At 41.9% G+C, this 24,242-nt stretch overlaps 1 protein-coding gene across 9 annotated transcripts in view; it reads right to left on the bottom strand.

Moving 5' to 3' along the window:
- Positions 1-2,133: 2,133 nt before the first annotated feature.
- The window catches only part of TSPAN9 (tetraspanin 9), a 167,655-nt gene continuing 145,546 nt past the window's right edge, over positions 2,134-24,242 (bottom strand). For all 9 annotated transcript variants that reach the window (XM_030479538.1, XM_030479540.1, XM_030479539.1 and 6 more), the window contains 6 exons: positions 12,093-12,284; positions 9,776-9,850; positions 8,102-8,203; positions 7,193-7,324; positions 6,968-7,051; positions 2,134-6,167 (listed from right to left, as the gene is read on the bottom strand). In XM_030479538.1, coding sequence (XP_030335398.1) covers positions 6,096-6,167; positions 6,968-7,051; positions 7,193-7,324; positions 8,102-8,203; positions 9,776-9,850; positions 12,093-12,284 — 657 coding nt within the window. In that variant the 3' untranslated portion in view covers positions 2,134-6,095. The remainder of the gene's footprint in view (positions 6,168-6,967; positions 7,052-7,192; positions 7,325-8,101; positions 8,204-9,775; positions 9,851-12,092; positions 12,285-24,242) is intronic.

The following is a 24,242-nucleotide window of genomic DNA, read 5'->3' as shown; positions in this document are numbered from 1 at the left end:
CAAAAACTACTTCCAGTTGTATGAAGGATAAGAAACTGGTTGGGAAAAGACAGCTCAGATTTACCTAGGGCAACTTATGCCCATCCACCCTCATAGCTTTCTACAGTGAGAAAACTATTCATGCGAATGAGCGGAGAGCAGTGAGTGTTGTTCACCTGGACTTAAGCAAGCTCTTTACCACAGTTCCCCATAGAAAACGGCTGAGGTACGGTTTGGATAAATGGGTAAGACAGGATAACTGTCTGGACTATTGGGCTTGAAGAGTTGCGGTCAGCTGGTCAAACTAACTAGTAGTGAGTTTATTTATTTGCATTTCCTGGAGATCAATACTAGAGCCAATAGTGTTTAATACCTTTTTTATCAAAGACCACAGGTCAAGAGACATGGTCATGCCTTGCCACAGGCTCCTTCCTCTCTCCTCTCAACCCACCTCAAACTCCTGCCTATTGGTCTCTCTCTCAGATAGCTACTCTGCTTGTCTTCAGAGGCTTTCTGAGCCTATCTGCTTGTTTCTTCACTGCCCTACATACTGTACATACAGTGTGGTTATTCTAGTTTGGCTCCTGCTTTTGTGGCTCTCCAGTCATACCATCTGTTCTCATTGAACTCAATGTTTCTTCTTTCTTGGTCTCTGTGAGTGCTCTCTGCATTCTCAGCATTCTTTCTGTCTGCCATTTTTTTTCACCTCTCCAAGGCTACTCTATGTTCTGGGTGTCTTGACTACTTTTTTCACCTTTCTGAGGCTAGTCTTTCTTATCCTTCATATTTGCAGGCTTTATGCTATTTTCTTACCACCTCTGAGACTACATCATCTCAGAGGTTCTTTCAGGCTCTTTTCTAGTCTCTCAGGCTCTGCAACATATCTCTGTACTCTGAGACCCTCTCAACCTCTCCATTTCCTTTGCCTCTCCAAAGCTGCTGTGGCTGCTTTTCAGGCTTTTGGTCTGTTCATTCCTCTCACTGAGGTGACTTTGGAGCACTTTCAGTCTTTCTGCTGTCATCATCTGTCCCCCTCTACCCTTTCTGAAGTTCAACTGGGTTTTCTGGATGTGTTTTGGCCTCTCGTTCTGGTTTGTCGCATCTCAGCAGCTACTCTTCTTTCTCCTGGGACTATTTTAGCCTCCGTGCTTCTTTCTTCCCTCCTCCAAGGCTATTCTCTGTTGCTCTTTATCCTTTCTCCTTTTTTAGCAGCTGCATGCATACTGTCCTAGTGTTCTTTCAGAATCTCTGCTACTTTCTTGTTATTGTCAAGGTCTCTGGTGCATTCACTATGGTTATTTCAGGCTTTCTAGAAGTTTCTTTGCATCTTTGAGGCTACTGTGGGTCCTCCGAGTCTTTTAAAGATTTTAGCTCATTTTCCCTTCTTTGATGCTATTTTTCGGGGCACTTTCAAGCTTTCTGCCTTTGTTTTTTTGGTCTTTTCTGAGGCTGCCTTTGGTACTACTGTGTACTCTGGAGCTCCCTTAGTATCTCTGATACTTTGTTGTTATCACCGAGTCTCTTTGGTATTCTTTGGGGTGCCTTTTGCCTTGTCTGTTTCTTTCTTGGCCTCTTAGACACTGATACATTTTGTTTCCTTGGGTACTTACAGGCTTTCTTTTCTTGAGGCTACTTTATGTTCCTGAATATCCTTCAGACTCTCTGTTGCTTTGTTGGCTTCGGCTTGGCTCCATTGTTTTATCCAGGGATTTTTCAGACCATCTTCTACTTTCGTGGCATCTGGAGAGCTATTCTGTGGTCTTTCTCTATCTCAGTGCTTAATAAATTTTCGCTGTTGCTCTGAAACAGTGTCCTCTGCATGTCTTTCAAGCTCTCTAATACTTTATCCTCTCTTCAACTATTCTATATTCTCTGGGATATTTGCAAACACTTGCCTATATTACCAGGCTCTCAAGCACAATTTTCTGATCTTTGGGGATCTTTCACACTGATTTCTGTTTTATTATTGTTCTGAATAAGGATGAGAGAGGATATTTGGGGGTATCTTTTCAGAGATGCAAAAGCTTCAAGAGCTCTGGACTTCAACTGCAGTGGAGCTGGAATAGATCTCTGTGAGTCACCTTTCAGAATGCTTTTTGTTCCCTTTTGGTTTTGGTGGTAGTTGGAGTTAGGAAAGAAATAAGCTCAAAGAGGCACCTTTTAAAAAATCCTTTATTTTTATATTATCCTAGTAAAAATCTTTTATATAAAGGCGAATGTAAGTATTGCATAGAAGAAACACTGGTGCAAACACCACCTGGCGGGAATGGCGTGTTGTTTCTTAGTGTCTACTATCTACTGCACAACAGATAGCTATCCCATAGGCAAATATCTCCAGGCTTCCCCATGCCAGCTACAGGATGAGGCTGCTTAACTCTATGGAACAGAAGTTACATCAGAATTACGTGTTCCCTATTCCATATTGCTCCCAAGAACCATCTGCTGGGAAAACATCATTTTCCTCTTTGCCTTCTCTACGCTTGACATTGCCCCCAAAAGACCATGAGGATCAGTTACTTTGCCCTCTGCTTGCACCCCTCCTATGTGTGAGATGATTGTATTATCATCCCATGCATACAAATGGGGGGGTGGACCCAGGATAGGAGAGTTGGCCTAACATGACAACAGTCCAGGAACTCAATGCATGACATATACAAGGCATCTTCTGTCATCCTGGAGACATTTATGCCATTGTTTTTATCACCTCACATGCTGCTTAGCTATGGGCACTTCTTTTGGGTGCCCTCCACCTGGGCTTCCTATAACTAACAGTCTTGGTACCATCAGGAGGGAACAGAACTCACTGCTATCACTTCGACAGCTTTCAAATAGAGCTTCTTCAAGCTGTTCTCCTACTATGTCTCTGCTTACGTTCTGCTGTAGCTTCCAAGCATGAAGCACAGTGAGACAGTGGGTATGCTACAGTCCGAAGGAACACTCAGAGAAACAGCACTTCCAGACATTTGAACTGTGCTTTCATGAATTAGAGATACAGAGAGGTATGCATTTATACAAATCAATAGTTGTGTATATTAAAAATACTTTTACTCAGTATCTGTTTTTATTTAAAAACATGCTAAAAACTTATATTTAAATAATCAGCGTGACATTTGGGGAAAACACACAGACAGCCACCCACTAGCATAAGCAAAAAAAGTGCATACATACATGAGCCAAAGCAAGCTCCCTTTGACCAGTTTACAGGACAGTTAGTGCCTTCTCTGACAAACTGACACAGACTCACACTTTCCAGGGCTGTTGTTTGTCACCTGGAAAATGGCATTACTTTTCTGCTCCTTTCAGGATGTCTGTCATCACCTCCCACATCAGAGAGTCAGGTAGAGACACAAATTAGCCCTGCTCATGACTTCCTTCCTGTAGGTGGCTTCATGGAGATGAACACATGAAGCTTGTGTAACTATCTCACTTAATACTGTGCTTAAAATAGCAAAAGTAGTCATTAAAAAAAGATTTCAGGATCTATGCTACTAGATCATGAAATGGAATGAAGCATTCTAGAAAAATAAGTTTGGATGGAAGGCAAAGTAGCTGAGTTTGCAACTACACAATTCATCTCTGAGTTACTCAAACATTTTTTATTTCCTTATTAATTTCACTAATATATTTTTACCATTTTTTGTACAAAAACTGACTGCAGATTAAAATTTAAGATGTGGCAGGTACCACTGTGCGACCGAAAAGGACAGAGATGATGCTCCTGTTCAGGCCTGCACCCTGCTCTTTTTGAACACCAGAGAAAGCTAGAGAAAGCAAAGCACCTCTGCCCAAAGAGAGAATGCAGTGGAGCCATCAGATGAAAATTGTCCTGTCTTTTCTTGCAAAAATGGGAATGCATCTTAGCAACTTCAGATACAGTCTTACACGTAGCAGCAAGTACAGTGGGCATCAGAGCCTCTTCTTCAACATGGAACATCCATCTCCAGTGGGGCTCAGATGCTCCTGGTCCCAATTTTTGTTAGAATGCAAGTAAAACTGGATTCAGTTTCTGTGCTTTCCCTCTGCTTCTTTCCTGATTCTTTTAAAGGCAATCCAATTGAAATAGCTGAACCCATATGGCATTGTCTGCTTCAGTGGGAAACAGCCCTGTGAAACTTTGGGCATTGTGCTCATATGGGCAAGGGCCATGCTCTAAGAATAGTAATCTTCAAATTAATCTCTGTCTCCCACATATTCACACTCCTTCCTGTCACACTGATTTCACAGGAACTTAAGAAAGTGACACATAGGCCACACAAAACACGGTTGCTGCAAGATGCACGCAGGATCTACCAGAAAAATAAATGGGACTAAAAACTCCCAGATATGAAACAGCTGTTTCAGCCCACAAGGAAAAGATAGGCTGAATGACACAACGCAAATGATATCTTTTAAGAGTTTAAAGTATAAATAATATTCAGACTGGACATTAAAAGAAACTTGTTTACCAGAGGAGTAGTTTGACATGTTATGGCTCTGAAAGGCACAAAATCTCCATCCTCTACAGGTTCTGAAACTCAGCCCAATAATGCCATTGTAAGCCCCATTTCACATAGATGACAGTAACCCTTTGAGAGTGACACTGGATGAGGTAACCTCTGAAGGTCACTTCTGACTGCTGCTAATACAAAAAGCAGTGGTTTTTTTCAGAGCAGCAGTGAGCCCTGACTGGAGTTAAATCAGAACATCCTCTGAGCCTTTCCTTCCTTCACAAAACATCAAAAACCTGGAATAAAGGGTAAAATGGGGGCTGCCTGCAATGAAGCAGCATTAAAACTACAGAAATATATGTTTAAGTTTTCTAACAGGAATGTTGGTAAAAGTATGCATTGCAGTGAACTCTGCACTGTACCACTGGATGGACTTGGCAATCCATCAGCAAAAACCAGTTCTGTACTGAAGGTGTGATGACACATACTACCTCTGAGTGCTGTTTTGGAAATTGCCCTTTTCCTGCATCATCTGGTCACCTTTAATCAAACCATCTTTTCCAGCTCAGGGAGACAGCTGTCATCTGCCTGAGGAGACCCCTTCAATGAAGGGCATGGCATGACAATGTTGCCATCAAACTGCCATCCCCTTCCCTCATATCCAGCAGCATGCCATGCCTTGGGCAAACTTTTTGAAACAGGCATCGCAATTGTGAAGTCTGATTCCAACTAGCCAGTAGGCCAGACTGCAATCTCTTTCCTTCATGTCAGGGAGCAGTAACTTGCTTAGTACTTTTAGCTTTCATAGTAGTACGATATCAAAGCAGCCAGACACTGCTTTGGGTGAGTAAAGGCATTGGAACTTTGCCTTACAGGAGTAGGAAGTTCACCACTTGGTCCAAAGGGAAGGCATTGCATTCCACCTGAGGATGTAACAAAGGTGGTTCCTTTGTTACAGTAAGGACATCAAGACCTTGGTAAAAGGTAGATGATGCCTCCCCATGGACTTGAAAAAAGTTATGTATTTATGTGCTCGCACCAACTGTCAACTTTGAAAAAACATGCCCTCTAGAGATCGCACAGTGATTCCCAAATTAATGTACAATAAATGTGTAAAACCAAACCCAGTAAGAAGTTATAAGTCAGGCTACTAAATTCTAAGCTATATCCATCATAATAATAATCATCATCATTATCATAATAAAAAAGTATACACCATAAGGTACAAGAAGCTGCAAAGCAAAGCAGCTCCAATTCCTAGGACTCTCAGTTAGAGTGGCTTTTCTGAGTCTTCCAGTAAATTAGACAGGAGGGTTGAAAACTTAATGGAAGACTTTGAAGAATTCTGCCTTGAACACACATAATTTCTGCACATACAGCATGGATTAGTAGAGCAAAACATTTTCTTAATGTTAAGAACCATTCTTAGAACAGGTTTATGATTTTGTGTAGAAAATCCATTGTTTTGGGGAGTTTCCCCCCTCTTTGGCAAATAAATGGCAAATGTGAAAGACAAAAATGAGTCAACAAGTTGTGATAATAACTGGACAAATAACAACAAAGTAGATCAGTCAATGGGATGGATTCCTTCAGCAGGGCTAGGCTTGATACTCTGTCATTCCTTTTGTTCATTTTTATGATGAGACAGAAGGCTTGATGACGGGTTGATGTGATAATGCTTCAGAGGCTTTAGGCATCATATTTTTTGCCAGTCCTGTGAATCTGCTGGAAGAGTGTCATGGAGAAGGCCATGCCAAGAATCTGAAGGAAAACAAACAGTAAAGGCTTCAGTACGGTGAGGCTGCCAAATCTTCACTGCTGACCTGTGCTCATTGTCCAGCTGTAGTTTTGAAAGTCATTCTACATTAGTCATATTTCTCAAGTTTCAACCCTGATCAGTAAACTTGGATGTATGTTGTTCAGGCACATGGTGATGTCTGGAGATACATCTGTCAGAGCACAGATGGAGGCAAAAAGCTCTCAGGGCTCTCTGTCATATGTGCAATGATTTTTCAGAATACACATACGAGTCACTCTTCCTTTTTACCCAAAAACTTGTGCTTGTTTAGCCAGATAATTGAAATGTAACTGAAATATCAGATTCAGGTATTCTCCCCCCAAAGCACAACAGTGATACAGGAACCCCAAAACCTTAACAGATTATGATGATACTTCTGCATTTCTTCTTTAAAACACATTAACCTACTCAGTGGCTATGACTTTACTAATTTTGGCAACTTCTAGAACTTGCTTCCAAATTTAAAAAAACCCCAGTTCCCTAAGGGACAGTGTAACAAATGGCTAAACATGGGAAGCCCAAAGTGGTGCTCTGAAGTCAAAAGGCAGGTAAGCAAAACCCCACTGTAGCATGCCTTCTTTGTGGGACTGACTGATCTGCCTCCTTTCTGAGTAGATGGCCTTACATGAACTCATAAAAGAAATCTGTCATTTCTGAAATCATGATCAAACTCAAAGTGATTGAGTACCACTTTTCACACAACAGAATCAACACTGCTGATGGCAAATCAAAGGCATGTTGACAAACATCATACCAGTATTACCTGCATTATAAGGATGCACATCCCGATTGAACCAAGGACATGCTTATTCTCATCGAACCAGGTCATAACTCTCTCATAACATCCCTGAAATGATGAAAGAAGAAAATTGAAATCCCAAGGTCACATTTTCTTTCACATGCATTCTATTTTCTTCCTTCCCATGCCTCCCATTTTCTTCCTTCCCATGCCTCCCTAACCCTTGACCTGGGCAAAAACAAGCCTTACCGTTTTCCACACCAATTCGGTAGAGTTCCGTCCACAGTCTTGAGAGTTTTCCGTACAACATCGGTCTGGGACAGTGTTTTCTCCCAGCACTGGGTACCAATCCGTGAAGTCATTCACACCACAGCATTTCATCTATGGCAAAAATAAGGATTCATAAATTAAGTAGCACGATTTGTGAATCATGCACAACTGCAAATTTTTACTTCCACTAAACTGCTGTATATTTTCAAAAGGACTGCCACGACAGTTTTGTATGTTAAAGTGCTTTGTGCTCAGATATCACTAAAATCAAATACTTAACAACATTTAAAAAAAACCCCAAAAACCAAAACGGTCCCATGCCCAAGGTATGTTAGCCTTCTTGTCACAGATAAATGAACCCAAACTCCAAAACATTAGGTAATCTGGCCACAAGTGCTGAACAGCAAAAGCCTAAGCTACCAAGGCTGCAGGTATACCTATGCAGATTTTGCTACTTCTCTGTTTCAGATCATCCCTGTGCTTGTGATTTGCACAGAGAATCTCAGAGAGAGGTAAGGATCTTTCATCTTACAGAGCACACTTTGATCCTGGATTTCACCGTACTCCCTGGATGCTCAAGAGTGCAAAAACAGAAATCAGAGCCTGATTTAGCCATCTTTTAGACTTGGCACAAATGCCAAAGTCAACAGACCGCAGAAACCTTTCTGGCCAAATTGTGTTTTTTTCTTTGCTTCTTTGTTTCTTTTTGTTTGTTTTTAGTTTTGGTTTTGTGTGGGGGTTTTTCGGTTTTGTTTTTTCGTTTGGTTGGTTGGTTTTTGTTTGTTTGTGGGGGTTTTTTGTTTTGGGGTTTTGGGTTTTTTTGTTTGTTTGTTGTGTGAGGGTTTTGTTTGTTTGTTTTTTGTTTTTTTAATTGAGAAAATATGTTACCTCTGCTTGAATGATATTCCATGCATTTTTCAGTCCAACATTATTTTCTGAATTGTATAGCTTCATACCTTCCTTCAAATCTTTCTTTGCACTTTCACTGACCTGCATGATGTAAAACATACAGAAAGTCAATGCATTGCAGTGAAAGGACCAAATGGTACAGACTTGCATATAGAATGTATCTCTCTCACTTTCTCTCACCACAAACTTAATATGGGTAGAAGAGCTCCATCATAGCTTCCAGACTCTCACAAGCCAGTGGGACCTTTCAGCACCAGCCAAGTCCTAGTTTCTCCCTCAGATTGCAGAATACTGGATTAATTCTCATGAGATAAGAGACCAAATAGCTTCCCCTCTACTAAGAGACCGCCATACAGTCATCACCTAATCCAAACTAACTGAAGAGCCATCAGCAGAAATCTGCTGAGATCAATTTTGCTAGAGATAGCTGTTGGCAACACTTCACAGCAGCCTCTCCTGCCTGCAACCTATGGCCTACTTTAATTTGCTGACATCATAAAACCAGAGTCCCAGCCTCTCAAGCTTAACATAGTTATCCCTTGCACAAGTTCAGGCAGGCTATAGTAAATGGCCAATACAAAATCAATTGAAAAAGAATATTATTATTGCTCTCCTTGTGGGGATAGGCTTGTAGAATTTATGATTTTCAAACTCTGGAATATTCACAGAGCACAAAGAAGTGCTCTTCTTTCTGTAGTTGAGAAAGTTGGAATGCTTAGCAGCAGATCTGGGATGTCCCATTTCTTGTATAAATTTCAGTCTGAGCCTGGAGTCCTGGATGCAGGATGGCTCTGACAGCAGTGAGCTGGCAGCAGCAAAAGGATTATGGGTCCTGCCATAAAGGTCAACTATATTGCAAGATCTGTTTCATCCCTGTTTGACATCCCATTCGAAATCATAAGTTCGGCCTAGCTCCGTGAAAGTGGCAGGCATCATGACAATCTGGGAAGAGATACAACTCTGGTAGTAGTTCAGTTTTAAAATCAGTCTGGACATGCTCATACTGTAAGGCTCTGTCTTGTGTTTAGCAGAGTTCTCCAGTTCCCCAAGCATTCTTCCAGTCTTGCCTATCAGACAGGCCAGCCGGTTTTTCCTACTTAACTTAGTCTAGTTATCTACTAGATAACAGATTCCTACAGATGGGCTTATGAAAAGCTGCCTCTTGATCCCTGTCAAACTCTTTAGGACTGACCAGCCAAATGAGAGAGCTGGTGGCATCTGGAATAACCTATGAATATTCCAGGCCTCTCTCCTCCAGTCCTGTTCCAGCATTGGCCCCAAGGAGCTAACAAGGTCTTAAGTAGGACGTCTCACAACTCAGGTCCACAAGATGATGAGCCTCTTGCAGAGACATCACACAGCTATGTTGAAGACTATCTATCTTAGCTTTTAGGAGAAGACTAAAAAGGAGGCCCTGGACTGTGGTTTTATTTCAGGGAAGAAATTGTAAAGCTAGAGGGTTCTTCTCTCCTGTTTGCCCTCTTCATCACTTCCTTCTCCCCCTGCAGAAGCAGCTTACGGAGAACAGCCCAGGTTAAACCTTCCCCAAAGTGAAGAGCAAGGAGAACCCACATACGTCTATCAAACGAAAACAAACTGAATCTGGTTTACATGCTAGTACAGATAATTAATCTATATGGCATATTTGCTTACCTTGTCCATATAAACAAAGAACAAAATGAGTAGTATCAGCTCTGCCAGGAGAATTATCAGCAAAATGATGAAAAACTAGAACAAAGAAAAAACAGATAGCGTATACATACTTGCCAACTAGAGAGCAAACCTGGGGCTGCTAGGAACTCTGAAGACTATTGGCCTTGTACTCTAAACCTTTCCTCTACTGCCAAAAACCATGCAAGTTTGATTTCAAACTATTCAGGCATATTGATACTATATTGCCACTAAAACTTCTGTAGGTCTCACCATCAATGACAAAGCTCACTTGCATTCTCTAAGTCTTAGGTTTGGTCTTACTTCTGGTTTGCAAGTTTCAGCAATGCTTTTTTTTGACTGCTGTCAGAGCACACAGCCCTGATAGTCGATTTCCTTCATGCAGACTACAGAACAGATGCTAAACCCATTACCACAAAGATCAATGTGATGTGCCTCAGGTAGGCTTTAACCACAGGTACTTAGTTGCCTGTTGGAATAGTTTTTATATTACTCAGATCTTCTATTCCCAACTCTCTGTGGCTGAAGTACCTCTGCAGGGGCATCCCAAGTGTGAGCTTCAGTAGTTTCTCACTATTCTTCATGCCCACTAGTTGCCTTTATGTACTAGTGGACTGCCACGTAAGTATGGCATCCTCCACACAGACACTGGGGGAGATGTAATATGCAGTGCAGCACACTCTCCGACTGGAAACCTGTGATAGTCATGATAGCATAAAAAGAGTTTTGCAGAACCTTGTAAGAATATTGTCCTGGTTTTGGCTGGGATAGAGTTAATTTTCTTCCTAATAGCTGGTGCAGTGCTGTGTTTTGGCTTCAGTCTGGGAACAATGCTGATAACACACGATGTTTTAGTTGTTGCTCAGTAGCACTTATCCTGGTCAAGGACTTTTCAGTCTCTCATGCTCTGCCAGTGAGGAGGGGCACAAGAAACCAGGAGGGAACAGAGCTAGGACAGCTGACCCAAACTAGCCAAAGGGCTATTCCATACCATAAAATGTCATGCTCAGCGTATAAACTGGGGGGAAGTTAGCTGGAAGGGGCCAATTGCTGCTTGGGAACAAGCTGGGCATCAGTCACTGAGTGGTAAGCAATTGTACTGTGCGTCACTTGGGGTTTTTGTTTGGGGGGGCTGTCCTTTGTCTATATGATGATGATGATGATGATAATGTCATAATAGTATTAATACTATATTTTACTTTATTTAAATTATTAAACTGTCCTTGTCTCAATGCACAGGTTTTTAACTTTTTTCCAATTCTCCTCCCCATCCCACTGTGAGAGGAGAAATGAGTGAGTGTCTGCATGGTACTTAGCTGCTAGCTGGGCTTAAACCATGACAAATATAAACCCTCTTAAAAAAACCAAACCAAAATTACAGTTTGGGTGGATAAACAACATTACTATTCTCTGTTTGCTTTCCTCTATGTACAACATAGAAAACCAAGCAGCAGATAGCAAAAAAACAGGTTCCAATTTGTCCTCCTGTTTAATTCTCTGAGGTGGTCTAAGGAATGCTCCCTACCTGTTTCACAACACCATGTAAGGGAGACTTTTACACAAGGAAAACTCACATGCTCTTTTATGTTGCAGCACCTGTGATTTATAAGCTGTGACTGAATTGGAAGCTGTCTACTTTGAAAGTCCTCTCACTTTCTGCCACAATACCTCTCTCCTTGGGGTGAGAAAAAGCATGATGAAGCCTCCTGCATTTATGCAAGAGGAGTGACCCACACCGTGTTTTCTGAGAGCAGTTCCCAACCTCTGTGCTTCAGTGCTGGACAAAGACTGCCAAGGATCAGACTGGGTTGTTTTTTTTTTCCTATTGGTAAGCCCTGGCAGAGACCATGACTTCTTAACTTTGGGTCAGATGGTTTTCACCTACCTCTGACAATGGCTTTAAATAAAAGCAAAGTAGAAAATAACCATGAGAGGCTTTGAGTGGCATCCAAAAGCAACTGCACTTAAGATTTTTCAGTCGACTCTTCTACCAGACATTTCCAGAAGGGTTATCCAGGTTGACCCTACAGTTCATGTTTAACCATTCAGAGGTAACTGACAGCAGTAATTTGCTTTGCTATCTAATACATTACGGCATATAGTAACAAGGGTACACTTGCTAATAACCAGTTACACCACTGTGACCAAAGCTGTGGGATGTCACACTGCAAGCATACAGAAGACTGAAAGCCAAGGGCAACATTACAGTGATCCACAAGACTATTTTGCGCTGGTCATTCAAATAAAATAACAAAGCAACAGTCACAGGTCTTAGTGAAAAGAAGTATTGATGTCTTACGCTCAACAGGAGGCACTTGTTTTCCTTGATAGCACCCAGGCAGCCCAGAAAGCCAGTCACCATGATGACTGTGCCGATGGCAATGACTAGGTTGGCAGCTGAAAGCGATGGGAAGCTAGGAGAAAATGTGGCGAAGTTTCCTTGCGACACTGAGAGCCAGATGCCCACACCCAGCAGTCCACAGCCACATAACTGCAAAAATATAAACAAAAGAAAGGTTTTACCATTAAAATAAATGGAACTGGGTCCTCCCCCACACTCTGAAAGAATTTCGCAAGCAAATTCTCAGGTAACTGTTCTGCAGTAGTGCTCTCACTGGCTTGGTGATGAAACAAAGGCAAACTAAGTGGTTTTACTTAGACTTGGTCATGTCACCTACACTTATAAATCTGTTCAAAAGCCAATGGATGGCAGAATTCTCTTTTTAAAGACTCGGCACATGAAACCAGGGCTACCCACCGAGCACCCAACAGCCCAACCCAATTCAATTTTTCTGTAGAAAGATAAAAAAACATTATTTGAAAGAATGTTCCAGTTAACTTATTTCTGCAATCATCTACAATGTCTCAGAGTATCCAGCTCCATATTTCCTCATCCTAGGACAGGCAAGGAATTATCCTGGAGATAATTATGATTCGTAGTATCATTTCAATAAATATTTGTCATAAAATGCCCAATCTCAGTGACCAGGTTTGATTTTATTATGAATTCTCAACAGCTTTACTGTTGATTATCAGTGTTAAATGTCTCAAAAATCAGATTTCTAGGTTTATTATCTACAGGAAGATCAACTTCTGCTACTCTCTGTCAGTGAGAGAACCTGAAAGAAATGCAAAGCTGCTCAATCAAATTCACTTTGATTCTCACTCTTAACAATACCATGTTTGGTTAAAGAAATAAGGTTTCCTACCCTAAATCACAGGGCCTGTCTTCAGGAAAAGGGGCGAGCGTTGCACTACACGGGGCCTAAAAGCTGGCCACGTGGTAGTACTTGCTCAAAATGGCTGTTATATGATTTCCCATCTGATCTGTGATTGCTGGCAGTGAAACCAATAGCAGGAGTTAGCTGCACTTTCATGAAATTTGTGAGCTACTATTACAGTCTCCTGACAAATCTAGCCTCTAGTCAGAGGAGAAATTCATAGAATCATAGAATGGTCAGAGTTGGAAGGCATCATCTAGTTCCAACTGCCCTGCCATAGGCAGAGGTACCTTCCACTAGACCAGGTTGCTCAAAGCCTCATCCAGCCTGGCCTTGAACACTGACAGGGATGCGGCAGCCACAACTTCTCTAGGCAACCTGCGCCAGTGTCTCACCACGCTCATAGTAAAGAATATTTTCCCAATGTCTAATCTAAATCTACCCTCTTTCAGTTTAAAACCATTCCCCCTTGTCCTGTTACTATGTGCCCTTGTCAAAAAACCCTCTCCAAATTTCTTGTAGGCCTCTTCAGGTACTGAAAAGCTGCTATAAGTTCTCCCTGGAGCCTTCTCTTCTCCAGGCTGAACAAGCCCAACTCTCCCAGCCTGTTTCCACAGGAGAGGTGCTCCAGCCCTCTGATCATCAATGTGGCCCTCCCCTGGACTTGCTCAAGCAGGTCCACGTCTCTCTTGTGTTGAGGGCCCCAGAGCTGGATGCACTAGTCCAGGAGGGGTCTCATGAGAACAGAGTAGAGGGGCAGGATCACCCCTCTTGACCTGCTGGCCACGGTCCTTTTGATGCAGCCCAGCACACGGCTGGTTTTCTGGGCTGCAAGTACACATGGCCAGCTCATGTTCACTTTCTCATCAACCAACACCCCCAAGTCCTTCTCTGCAGGGCTGCTCTGAATTGCTTCTCTGCCCATCTTGTAGTTGTGCTTAGGATTGCCCTGACCCAGGTTTAGGACCTTGCACTTGGCCTTGTTGAGCTTCATGAGGTTTGTGCTGGCCCACAGCCAGCTGGCCCACAGCCTTGAGCCTGCCAAGGTCCCTCTGGATGGCATCCCTTCTCTCCAGCATGTTGACTGCACCACACAGCTTGGCGTAGTGAGGATTTGCTGACAGTGCACTCAATCCCACTGTCAATGTTGCTGACAAAGCTGTTGAACAGGATCAGTCCCAGTACCAACCCCTGAGGGACACCATTCGTCACTGGACTCCACTTGAACATCAAGCTGTTGACCACAGCTCTCTGAGTGCAACCATCCAGCCAGTTCCTTATCCCAAGCAGTCCGTCTGTCAAATCCACACTTCTCCAATTTAGAGACAAGGATGATGTGCAGGACAGTGTCAAATACCTCGCACAAGTCTAGGTAAATTCACATCAACTTCACTGGGAGGGTGATGGGAGAACAGCGCCATCCCACCCACCTCAGAGTGTTTTGCTCCAATTTACTTGGACCACTGCAAGTGAAAACTAAAACAGTACCTCACCATTACTCACAGTGGTATCCCAAAGCTGCTGGTGATCACAGGTCAAGAGTGAGAAACAAGAGTAACAAAAGTTCCTGCCATCTAGTAGGTTTGCCACACCAGGCCACCCCATTGTGCTTGCATAAACTTACAACTTTTACTCAAATGGAAACTCAAGGTCAGAGAGCAGTACCTGCACTAAAATAGGGTTCAGTTCTGCCTTGTGATGAGCACTATTCTGGCATGATGAAGAGTAACAGACCTCACCATTTTGGCAAATACCCCCTCTCTGCCTGAGCTGATTTTACCAGCAGGGCAGATAGTTCAGGGTACAAACTGGCCTAGTTTTCATAGAATCATAGAATGGTTTGGGTTGGAAAGAGCCTTAAGAACATCTAGTTCCAACGCCCCTGCCATGCGTCGCCCAAGGCCCTGTCCAAGCTGCCCCGGAACACTGCCAGGGATGGAGCATTCACAACTTCCTTAGGCAACCTGTTCCAGTGCCTCATCAGCCTCACAGTAAAGGACTTCTTCCTTATGTCTAACCTGAACTTCTCCTGTTTAAGTTTAAACCCATTACTCCTGTCTGCTTCACAGAACAGAAAGAAAAACTAGAATAGCGTCTTCTTGCATTTATGTCACCTTATCTATGAGTTAGGCTTACATTTTCATAAACATACGCAGCATTATTCTGTTTTACTTCCCCTGTGACTCCTTCTGTCCCCTCTGAGCCTCCTTCCTAGTTTGCTTGAAGCTTTTGAAACTGCTTTGCATCTAGGGAGATTCACCAGTTTGGTGAAGAATTGAGAACAGGAGTAGACCTTATGCAGGATGCTCACAGGCATTCCTATGGGAGGCAGAATAAAGCATTTCCCAATGTACCAAGTTCACAAGAACTAACATCATGCAAAGCATAAAAATATATGGTTGTGTAGGAAGAGACAGAGAATAAGAGATGGAGATTAACTATACTACATTGGTGGTTACTTCCAGGCCTCTTTGCTCCTAAGCATTAGTTCAGCAATCTGAAAAAAAAACCCCTACAACTATCTAAAACTCACAAGCATATGCATTGGGAAACATAGAGGAAATTTTCAGCATTCTTGTAAGGAAGCTGGGAAGCACCTCTGCTTCCAAAACTCAACACAGTAACTCCACAGCATGAGCTGGAGAGCTTTGCATCACTAGGCACGAATAAATTTCACAACATCTGGTTCCTGTAGCAGATCTGGATGCAGCTGCAACATGAATGTGTGTAGCAGGAAGAAGTTAAACAGCTACTATCCCTATGAAAAGACCGGTACAAAACACACACACATGAATGTGGCAGGAAAAGGCTACAGGACTTTCATCTCTTCCCCCAAATCTGTCTTCTCCAACTAGTAGTCTTGACTTGATTTCTCAGTGCCTTTCATGGTACGTGAATGAGGTCAATGCGAACTTGGAGCACCCTGGGGAATGCAAAGCAGAAGTCTCCTGATCTGCAGTAGGACCCAGTGAACATCACCACAGGTTTAAACTGTCTGCAGTTCATGGAATCAGCCATCCTATTGCTCCTGCTTTAAATTGAATCTACTCTGTCCTTGAATTGCTACAGTTTTGGTGCCTGAGGATCTCTCAGGAATCCACTCTCTGGCTCAGCTGATTTAACCATTGGATGAGAGCTACCTTCAAGTGTAGGAAATAAGGAAAGTGACAAGCCCACTGGTGCTCCATGGGATGGACATGAAGACGGAAAAGGACCAAGAGCAGAAGGAGAGTCAAAGCTGGAGAGCAGAAATATGAACAGAACTCTAGAGAGTCTCAGTTTATGAGACATTCTATATATATTTCCATAGGTATGGAGAGATTAATTCTTCACTTGTGGTAGCCACTACAGTATTTTGGCAAACTTAGGAGCAAAGCACCTTGCTGATTTTCTGAAGACTGGTCACCTACTGTACCTTCACCTTTCTACAGGGTGGAAAGCAGGGAAGAAGCATTCAACACTTGATGTGAAATGTTTGCAACAAAGGTCTTGTGAATTAGCAACACACCTGTGCTGTCCCTAGGCAGACTACTACGCAGATACAACTTAAATGCCAAACACAAGAACACATTAGGAGAAGAGTCCTTTACAATGTGAAATCAAGTGGTATGTCAGCTGAGGCGGCAGGTATGTCCACATTTGCTCTTTCTTCCTGCAATTCTAATGTCCTGCTGAAAACAACTACGGAATAAATCCTTTCCAACTGCTGTAGAGAGTGTATTAGCATGCCACAATGCACAATGTGATTATAGTTCCTTTCAGAACTTTCTGACAACACATATTAGTGCAGTACTAAAATTATACCACAGTAACTGCACTGATCACGTCCTCACCATCGCTGATTCCCAAGCCCACTGGGCAAGCTAAGGTAAATTCTCCTTTTCACACTTTTAACCTCTCAAAGTAAGATTTCCGCATTCCTTAATTACATAGAAAGTTCAGATTACACAAAAAAACAGGCGATGGAGGGGCTATTAAAGAACAAGGCTGATCTATGCAAACAGGATTATCCACAGTGACTGAAGAGAGTAAATAGGAAGACCTGCAGGAGAGTTGATTAAAGATGACATCCTGAAAACTTCCACAAGGTGGCATCCCATACCAAATAGCACTACCAGTTTAAGTCAAGTTGTTCTCTCCAGAGCTACTTAATTTTTGTGCTTTCTTCTCTGTTTTCTGAGTAGCAGTACTGTTGATGCTAGAATTTATGCTTTAAATCCAGGCCAAATGCTTTTTTCAGTCATGCTTCTTAAAAAGAATCCCATATAATTCCGCTGACTTGAGACTTACAAGCATACCAACTAAAGCTAGCTAGAATTCCGGCAATAAAATAGCTTTCCCTGACACTTTATTCTCTATCAATCTATTTTTTTATACAACATGAATACTGTAAAAATGCTCTCACAGCTATTTATTCTATTTATTCTTATAGGATCCACCTCCTGCTGTTTGATACAACTGTATCCTGGAAGGTGAAAGCAGCAAAAATATATGAAGTCATCTTATCAATTCCTTAATAATATAATAAAATAATATATGCTGCTTGGTAATTAATAGTGTGAGAATGATGTCACTGACATTCCTTCCTCAGGGACATGGTTTAACAGCATAATAAATCTCACTAAATTTTTCTTCTCAAAAAATGTTGGCTTATTTCCCTCTCGTGACTAGAAATTATCATCCTCCAAGCAACCATCAAATCTCTCCTTCCCTTGGTGTTTACGTCATGAAGGTAACTGCAGAACACTAGCATTAAGTCAGTCACATACATGGATACACACACTCTTACTTATAGGGTAATTTAGTCAAGCTATGGCACACATATTTTAGCTCGAAAGTAAACAAAAGGAACACCAACTTTCCTCACAGTTTCTCTCCCACTTTGCTATTTCACTATACTTCATCATCTATCTGTCATCAATCATCATTCTGCCCAGGAAACAAACAGCGTTCTAGAAAGTATTAAAAAGAGTCTCAAATGCTTCAAGAGAAATTAGAACTCCTGATACAGAGAAAGACAAAGAAACAGAGACAAAATCAAGACAGAGAAACCCAAAATCGAGTCTTGCCTTGACAAAGGGTATCATCAAAGCGGGAAAGGGGCTCTTTCATTCTGGATTTTTGAGCATTTCGTGAAATAATACAGCAATACAAATTTTTACAATAGAGCATCACATCCATGTTTAGTTGCCTTAACCTAAAGAACATACAGTAAGAGTGTACAAGGCCTAGGGAAGGACAACACAGATGGTCAGAGTTATGCCAAGACTGACATATGGTATAGAAGGAGACTGTGCACAGGATTATCTAGCCTGGGAGGAATTATTAAACAGGATGTGAATGAAATATTAACAAATCTAGAGGTCAGTACGAAACCCAAACAGCCTGTCTCTTTAATCTTGTCCAATAATAGAAATGAGGGTAACATTAGCAAACATTATGTAGTATGTATACTTCAGGTATATATACTGGTATATATACAGGCTTCATGTAACTGAGAACTAAATTGATAAATTATGCCATAGGTAATTACAAGAATCAAGTATTGTGGCCACAATTGTAAGGGCTAGATAATTTTATTTATTGCTAACAGCATTTGTAGTTTGTTAGCATATACCTAAATAATGACAATTTATGCTTCTCACAGTAAGATATCGTACTTCTCAGAGTAAGATAATGCATGCAGAATACAAAACTACTAAGCAGAAAACAAGTTAGTTTAGTTAGGTAAAGAAGGGGTAGAATATGCCATTCTGGTAAGGATTATTAATAGAAGAATACTGATAGATTTACCCTTGAAGTAAGTCATTGAACAGCATCAGGAAACAGGAATCTGGTAAGGAAGGCACTACCAAGAGGAAAAGGGATGAGGCCATACTGTTGTTGACTTTTGCCATCATGCCATCCCATGGGCACAATGTGTGATGGAAAAGCTGCACAACTAGGTGTTCAAGAGTGAAAGAGTGGAGGAAAGATTTATTCTTGACATTAGACTTTCTACTGCTGGTTAAACACCAGTGAAGCTCTTAACAGAGAATAATGGAATGGAACAGAGACATAGATAAACTAAATACTGAAACACAACCACCAGGGACAAAAAGAAGCAGCAATCTCAGTTTGTACCTCCATTTTGAGTGACATGCCCTGGGCCATCTGTGGCCCAGTTACAAAGAAGAGAAGGCTCCCCACCCTCTTCTGTGCTGTGTTAAAACAGGCAATCTTGCTCAAAGCAAAAATGATATGATGAAAACTACATGGAACAGCTTAAATATGGTCCCCATTAAAATGGCCAAAAGCACAGGAGGTTGGTTACGAGGAATTACTAACAGCACAACTGCAAAAATACGTGTCAATGCTGGGAACTGATTTCAGGACAACTGCAGTGATAAAAAGACACTGAATTAGGCTTTGACAGGCTTCTATTTAAGTCAACAGGGAGACAACCTGAACCAAAAGGACAAGCATGAAGAAGCCATGTGTACAAGAAGAATGCATGACCAAAGCCTAGCACAGAAAGGCTTTTCAGTGTCCAGGTGGCTCTTAAAACCCTCCCTTCTGTTGGGGTTAGCAAAAAAAATCTGCCAGTAATATTTCCTCTCTGTATGGTTAAGTCCTACAAGATAAAGGTTACCTATTTTAGCTCTTCTATTCAAGATAGAGAGATTTTCCACCATTTCTCCAACTGACTCTCAGACCAGTCAGTGTGCAGAGAAGATAATGGATGGCCCTTATGAAGAAGCAGTCTTCTCACCCTGTCCTAGGTTGGTTTTGTTGGCTTTTTTTTCTTCCCCCTCTCCTTCATTTACGGTATCTTAATGAGCTCATGGGTTTCCTATAGAAACAAGAAGCTTAGAAAACAGTCTGAAAGGCTGTTCTTTCCCACCATGCAGGAATTTTCAAAGAAAACTTCTATTAGACATAAAGATGGACATCACCTAATTAGATTTTCCAGAAAGATTATCACCACAAATAACAGGATTTTTCAAACTATCACAGTGCATTAACTTTTCTGTTGAGAGCACAATATTAATCAAAGCAGGTGGGTGACTTAAAGGGGAAAGGGAACTCAAAGGTCAGAAGTAGAGCCATTCTATTCATTTACCATCAAGCATAGGTAACTGTCTTTTGCTTTTGCAGTATTCTTCCCTGAGGTACAGATCAGAATGACTGTTCTGGAAGGAGGGAGGGATGGGAACTACATGGTTTCTACCACTTCAAAACAGAGATATACTTTCTGCAAATTAAATTTTTGGATGCCACTTCCCATCTCTGGATTTGGGTGGTTCATCTGGCTCTGGAAAGGGCTGGTGCTTAAAGATTTTCAGGTAAGTTCAGGTATGTTTTTCTGCTCTGTTTAGATAATCCGCAGGATTAATCAAACCTGGGGTTTAACAGCTAGAAATCTTTGAGAAATTCTCTTGCAAAGCAAGATCATCTTCTAAATATGACCCAAAATATATTAATGACCCCCAAATTTGAGAAGTTCTTTAGCTATAGACCAGAAAATGAGAAAAGAGTACGGAAGTTGATGAATATACTTAATAATACTTAATACCACTGCCATAACAATATGGCAAAAATTTAAACTCATCTAAACATTCCTATGAACTGGACATTGATGCAAGAAAAAGGAAGTATGTCAATGTCTCCTTTGAGTCTAGTGCTGTAACAGCTGTAATGACAGCCTGTGTGTAATGAAAAGTACAGAACTGGAATCTATGTAAATGCTGAACCTCCTTACGTCATCTGCAAGAAAGCAGGTATCCTCTTCCTAGAGTCATGCCCCAGCAGTACTGCTGGAGTGGTCCTGAAAAAATGAAATGAGGTATCAGAGATTGTGATCTTTTGTGGGACTAGTAGAGGAAGAGCGACCATGAGAAGCATTAAATCCTGAAACTTTTACTAGTCTGGTTTTGGAATGTGTAAATTTGCAGCCAGACACCTTAAGCTTTGTCTTGGATGTTCTCGCCTGGTCACACTGGAGTCTTCAATAAAGGGTGCATTTTGCAAAAGGAAGTTGTTAAGAGCTGGGTTTGCTTGGTTTGTCAAGGACATCTTAATCTCCTCTTTAGTTATTTAGAGGGCAACTTGGATAGTTTATGTTTCCCACTAGGAGAAATTTTCACTGCAGAATTAGTACTGCACTAGAAGAAGTTCCACTAAGGTGTCAAAATCTCTAGTCTTGGGGGTTTTCAATGCTTTGTTAGAGACAATCGTGGCTGACTTGACCTAGCCCTACCAATGTTACCCCTTGGTACGACTTGCAGAGATTCCTGCCAAGCATCAATTCTAAGATTTTGTAATTTTCTCAGCTACCACGTTCTTCCTTATTTGTGAAAAATCCTCAAACCATGCCATTTCTAATGAACACAACAAATCTATTACCTTTGGAAGCCTTATGGGGAAAGCTCTTATATCCATGCTGGTGAATGAGCACACCTGGGTGTTTCTCTCCAATGCCTGTACGCCAGTACATGCAACGCAGGGAACAAACAGGAGGCATTTCAGTTACAAGGGTATGGCATCACTGCGATCACAGAGATAGTGGGATAACTCATATAACTGGAGTATTGTGATGGAAGGGTACAGGCTCTTTAGGCAGGGAAGACAAGGAGGGAATGTCGCACCTTATGTGAGGGAACAGTGGAAATGCATAGAGCTCTGCCTTGGGATAAGTGAGGAATCAGTCAAGAGTTACAAGTCATACTAGTAGGCAGACCAATACAGGTGATGTAGTAGGTATCTGCTATAGACCTCATGATGACCTCATGATGAGTATATGAGGCCTTCATACAACTGGAAGAAACCTCATGTTCACAGGCCTTGGTCCTTGTGAAGGATTTCAGCCATCACAATGTCTGCTGGAAGGACAACACACCAGGGCACAGGCAATTTAAGAGATTTCTGGAATGCACTAAAAACAATTTCCTGACACAGGCAATTGAGAAGTCAGTAAGAAGAGGTGCTTTGTTGGACCTGCTGCTTCCAAACAAGGAAGAACTGGTTGGGGTTGTGAAAATCAGGGGCAGCCTGACTGTAGTGACTGTGACAGAGTAGAATTCAGGATCCTATGAGGAGGGAGCAGAAAGCAGGACCACAGTTCCAGACTTAATGAGAGCAGACTTTAATCTCTTCAGAGACCAGAGTAGCACAAATTTCAATGTTATACAAGATAGGAAGTGATAAGTGTCCTACTCCCAGCTTCTGCCAGAAATCTTACCCCCCTACCAGGTAGGGGCTACTTGCCCCAGATGTCACTTCTCTCTTTAGGTCACATGGTCTGTTGTGATCTGCTAGCAGGACTAGCCACTCCTACAGGTTTACCCAGAAATACATGATACCTGGATACCTGGGGATAGCCTTTCCCCATACATGCACAGGGAACATTAGTTTGGTTTGGCCACCATTTCAACAGGGCATCACCATTTTATGGCAGGGAGATGAAATGCCACTGCTCTGTGATTGACTGCTGGCCATTTCTTGACACCATCATAGCCATGTGTTCTCAGGCAAGTCCTGTGATCAGGTGCTTTCTTCCTTTGCACCAGGAAGTGCTCCGATACAAAAATGGCAAACTGCCAGCACATCTACATAACCAGCATTGAAATAAAGACTGACCAGAACATGCATGTCTCATTTTGCTTTGGGAAGGTGATTGTGAACCTGCCTCTTCAGCCCCAGAAGCCTCTGATATTTTAGGAGACCATGCCAAAATGTTAGCTGTAAAAAAATGACACGGACCCCTCTTGTACAAGAATTATTACAAAGCTCAGGCTGGCAATGGTCTTCCTGGTTTTCAAGGCATTCCTGTAGTGTATTGTGTGTTGGAAGTATATTCCATACCCTGTTTAGAAGGGCTTTTGAAAAAGATTCTGGAAATCATTAAGCCATATGCTAAAAGTACTTCTGAAGATATTGCAAAAAACATGGTTGGACATGTTTCCAAGGTGGTCATGGATAAGTTGAAAATTCCTTCAAATCAGGATTGGGACTTGCCTATATTTAATTAAAAAGCCTTAAAAGAAACAAAGTCATGTCACACCGCCAGAGGGAAGGTCCACCCTGGCTCTTTAAAAGAAAAAGGAAGGAGTGCTAGACAACAATCTGACCAGTAGAAGAAGATGACAAAGAAAAAGCCAGACCCAATGGTGCAAAAGAAACAAAAACCCCAGAGAAAGAGGTCCTGATCTACTGCTAGAAAAGAAAATCTGTTTTTAAAGTGATGGCTTTTATCACGGCTGCTCAGAAGAATGCACCAAATCCAAACTGGATTTGTCTACAGTGTCCAGGATGTCCATTTGTCTACAGTGTCCATTTGTCACTGGATTTGTGTCTACAAACACAACTGCATTGAGAAAAGCCTTTTTTATTGAGGTGCCTCCACCTTCTGCTCTTGTGGAGTTTGCACTTCTGGACTTTTTCATAGCTGGGAACAGAGAAGATTACATAGGTCTGAACAGCACCCTACTGTATCTTTGCTGCAAGATTGTAAAAGCTGATAGGTCCAGCCTCAGAGCTGGTGAGTCCATGTTTCTCATGAATAACCCACTGGCTTCTATTTTCAGCCAGTTGGATGTTGCACTGAGGATAAACTAATAAACCAGAGCAACCACTGCTAACTCTACTGTGCTTTCATTGAGTTGCTTCTCAATTAGAGCTGAGTTGCTGTCAAAGCACTTCTCCACAGGGCTGTTCTGCCAAGCAGCAGCAAGCAGTCGGGTTGGGTGACATCAATAATTAGGGGTTCAAGCAATGCTCAGCTCTGATGGCCTAGAGTATGAACTATTGGGACCTCTCCACAGTGATCTGTTCTTTAAAGACAAGCTTTTGATGAATCACGTGGATGTAAAAATTAAGCTGACATGCAGCAAAGACAGCTTTTGTTTGATGAGCTCCCTGGTAGCAAACCCTGCAAGCTGGTTATTATGTGTGCCTAGTTATTTGTGAAGAAGGTGGGATAGTGCCTGGAGCACATCTGGTGCACGCTGAGGCATCACTTAATGGCCAATACTAAATAGCCAGTGGACCAGTTCAGCATACTGGCCAGCAATCATGCCAGCAATGAGAAAAATTTGTTTCTGAGACAGCTTCCCAAGGCTGTTACTGGTTTCATAGATAATGATGCTTTTAGCAGCAATTATGCTAAGAACTCTTTCAACTTTAAACTTTAAGATACAAATTTTATGTCCCTGTATGTGGATGGTGAACAGACGGCATCGAAACCACTG

Source organism: Strigops habroptila, chromosome 3 (assembly GCF_004027225.2).
Source record: "Strigops habroptila isolate Jane chromosome 3, bStrHab1.2.pri, whole genome shotgun sequence".
Taxonomy (NCBI): Eukaryota; Metazoa; Chordata; class Aves; order Psittaciformes; family Psittacidae; genus Strigops; species Strigops habroptila.
The sequence above is the reverse complement of the archived record's forward strand: the minus strand, read 5'-3'. Positions and strand labels throughout refer to the sequence as shown.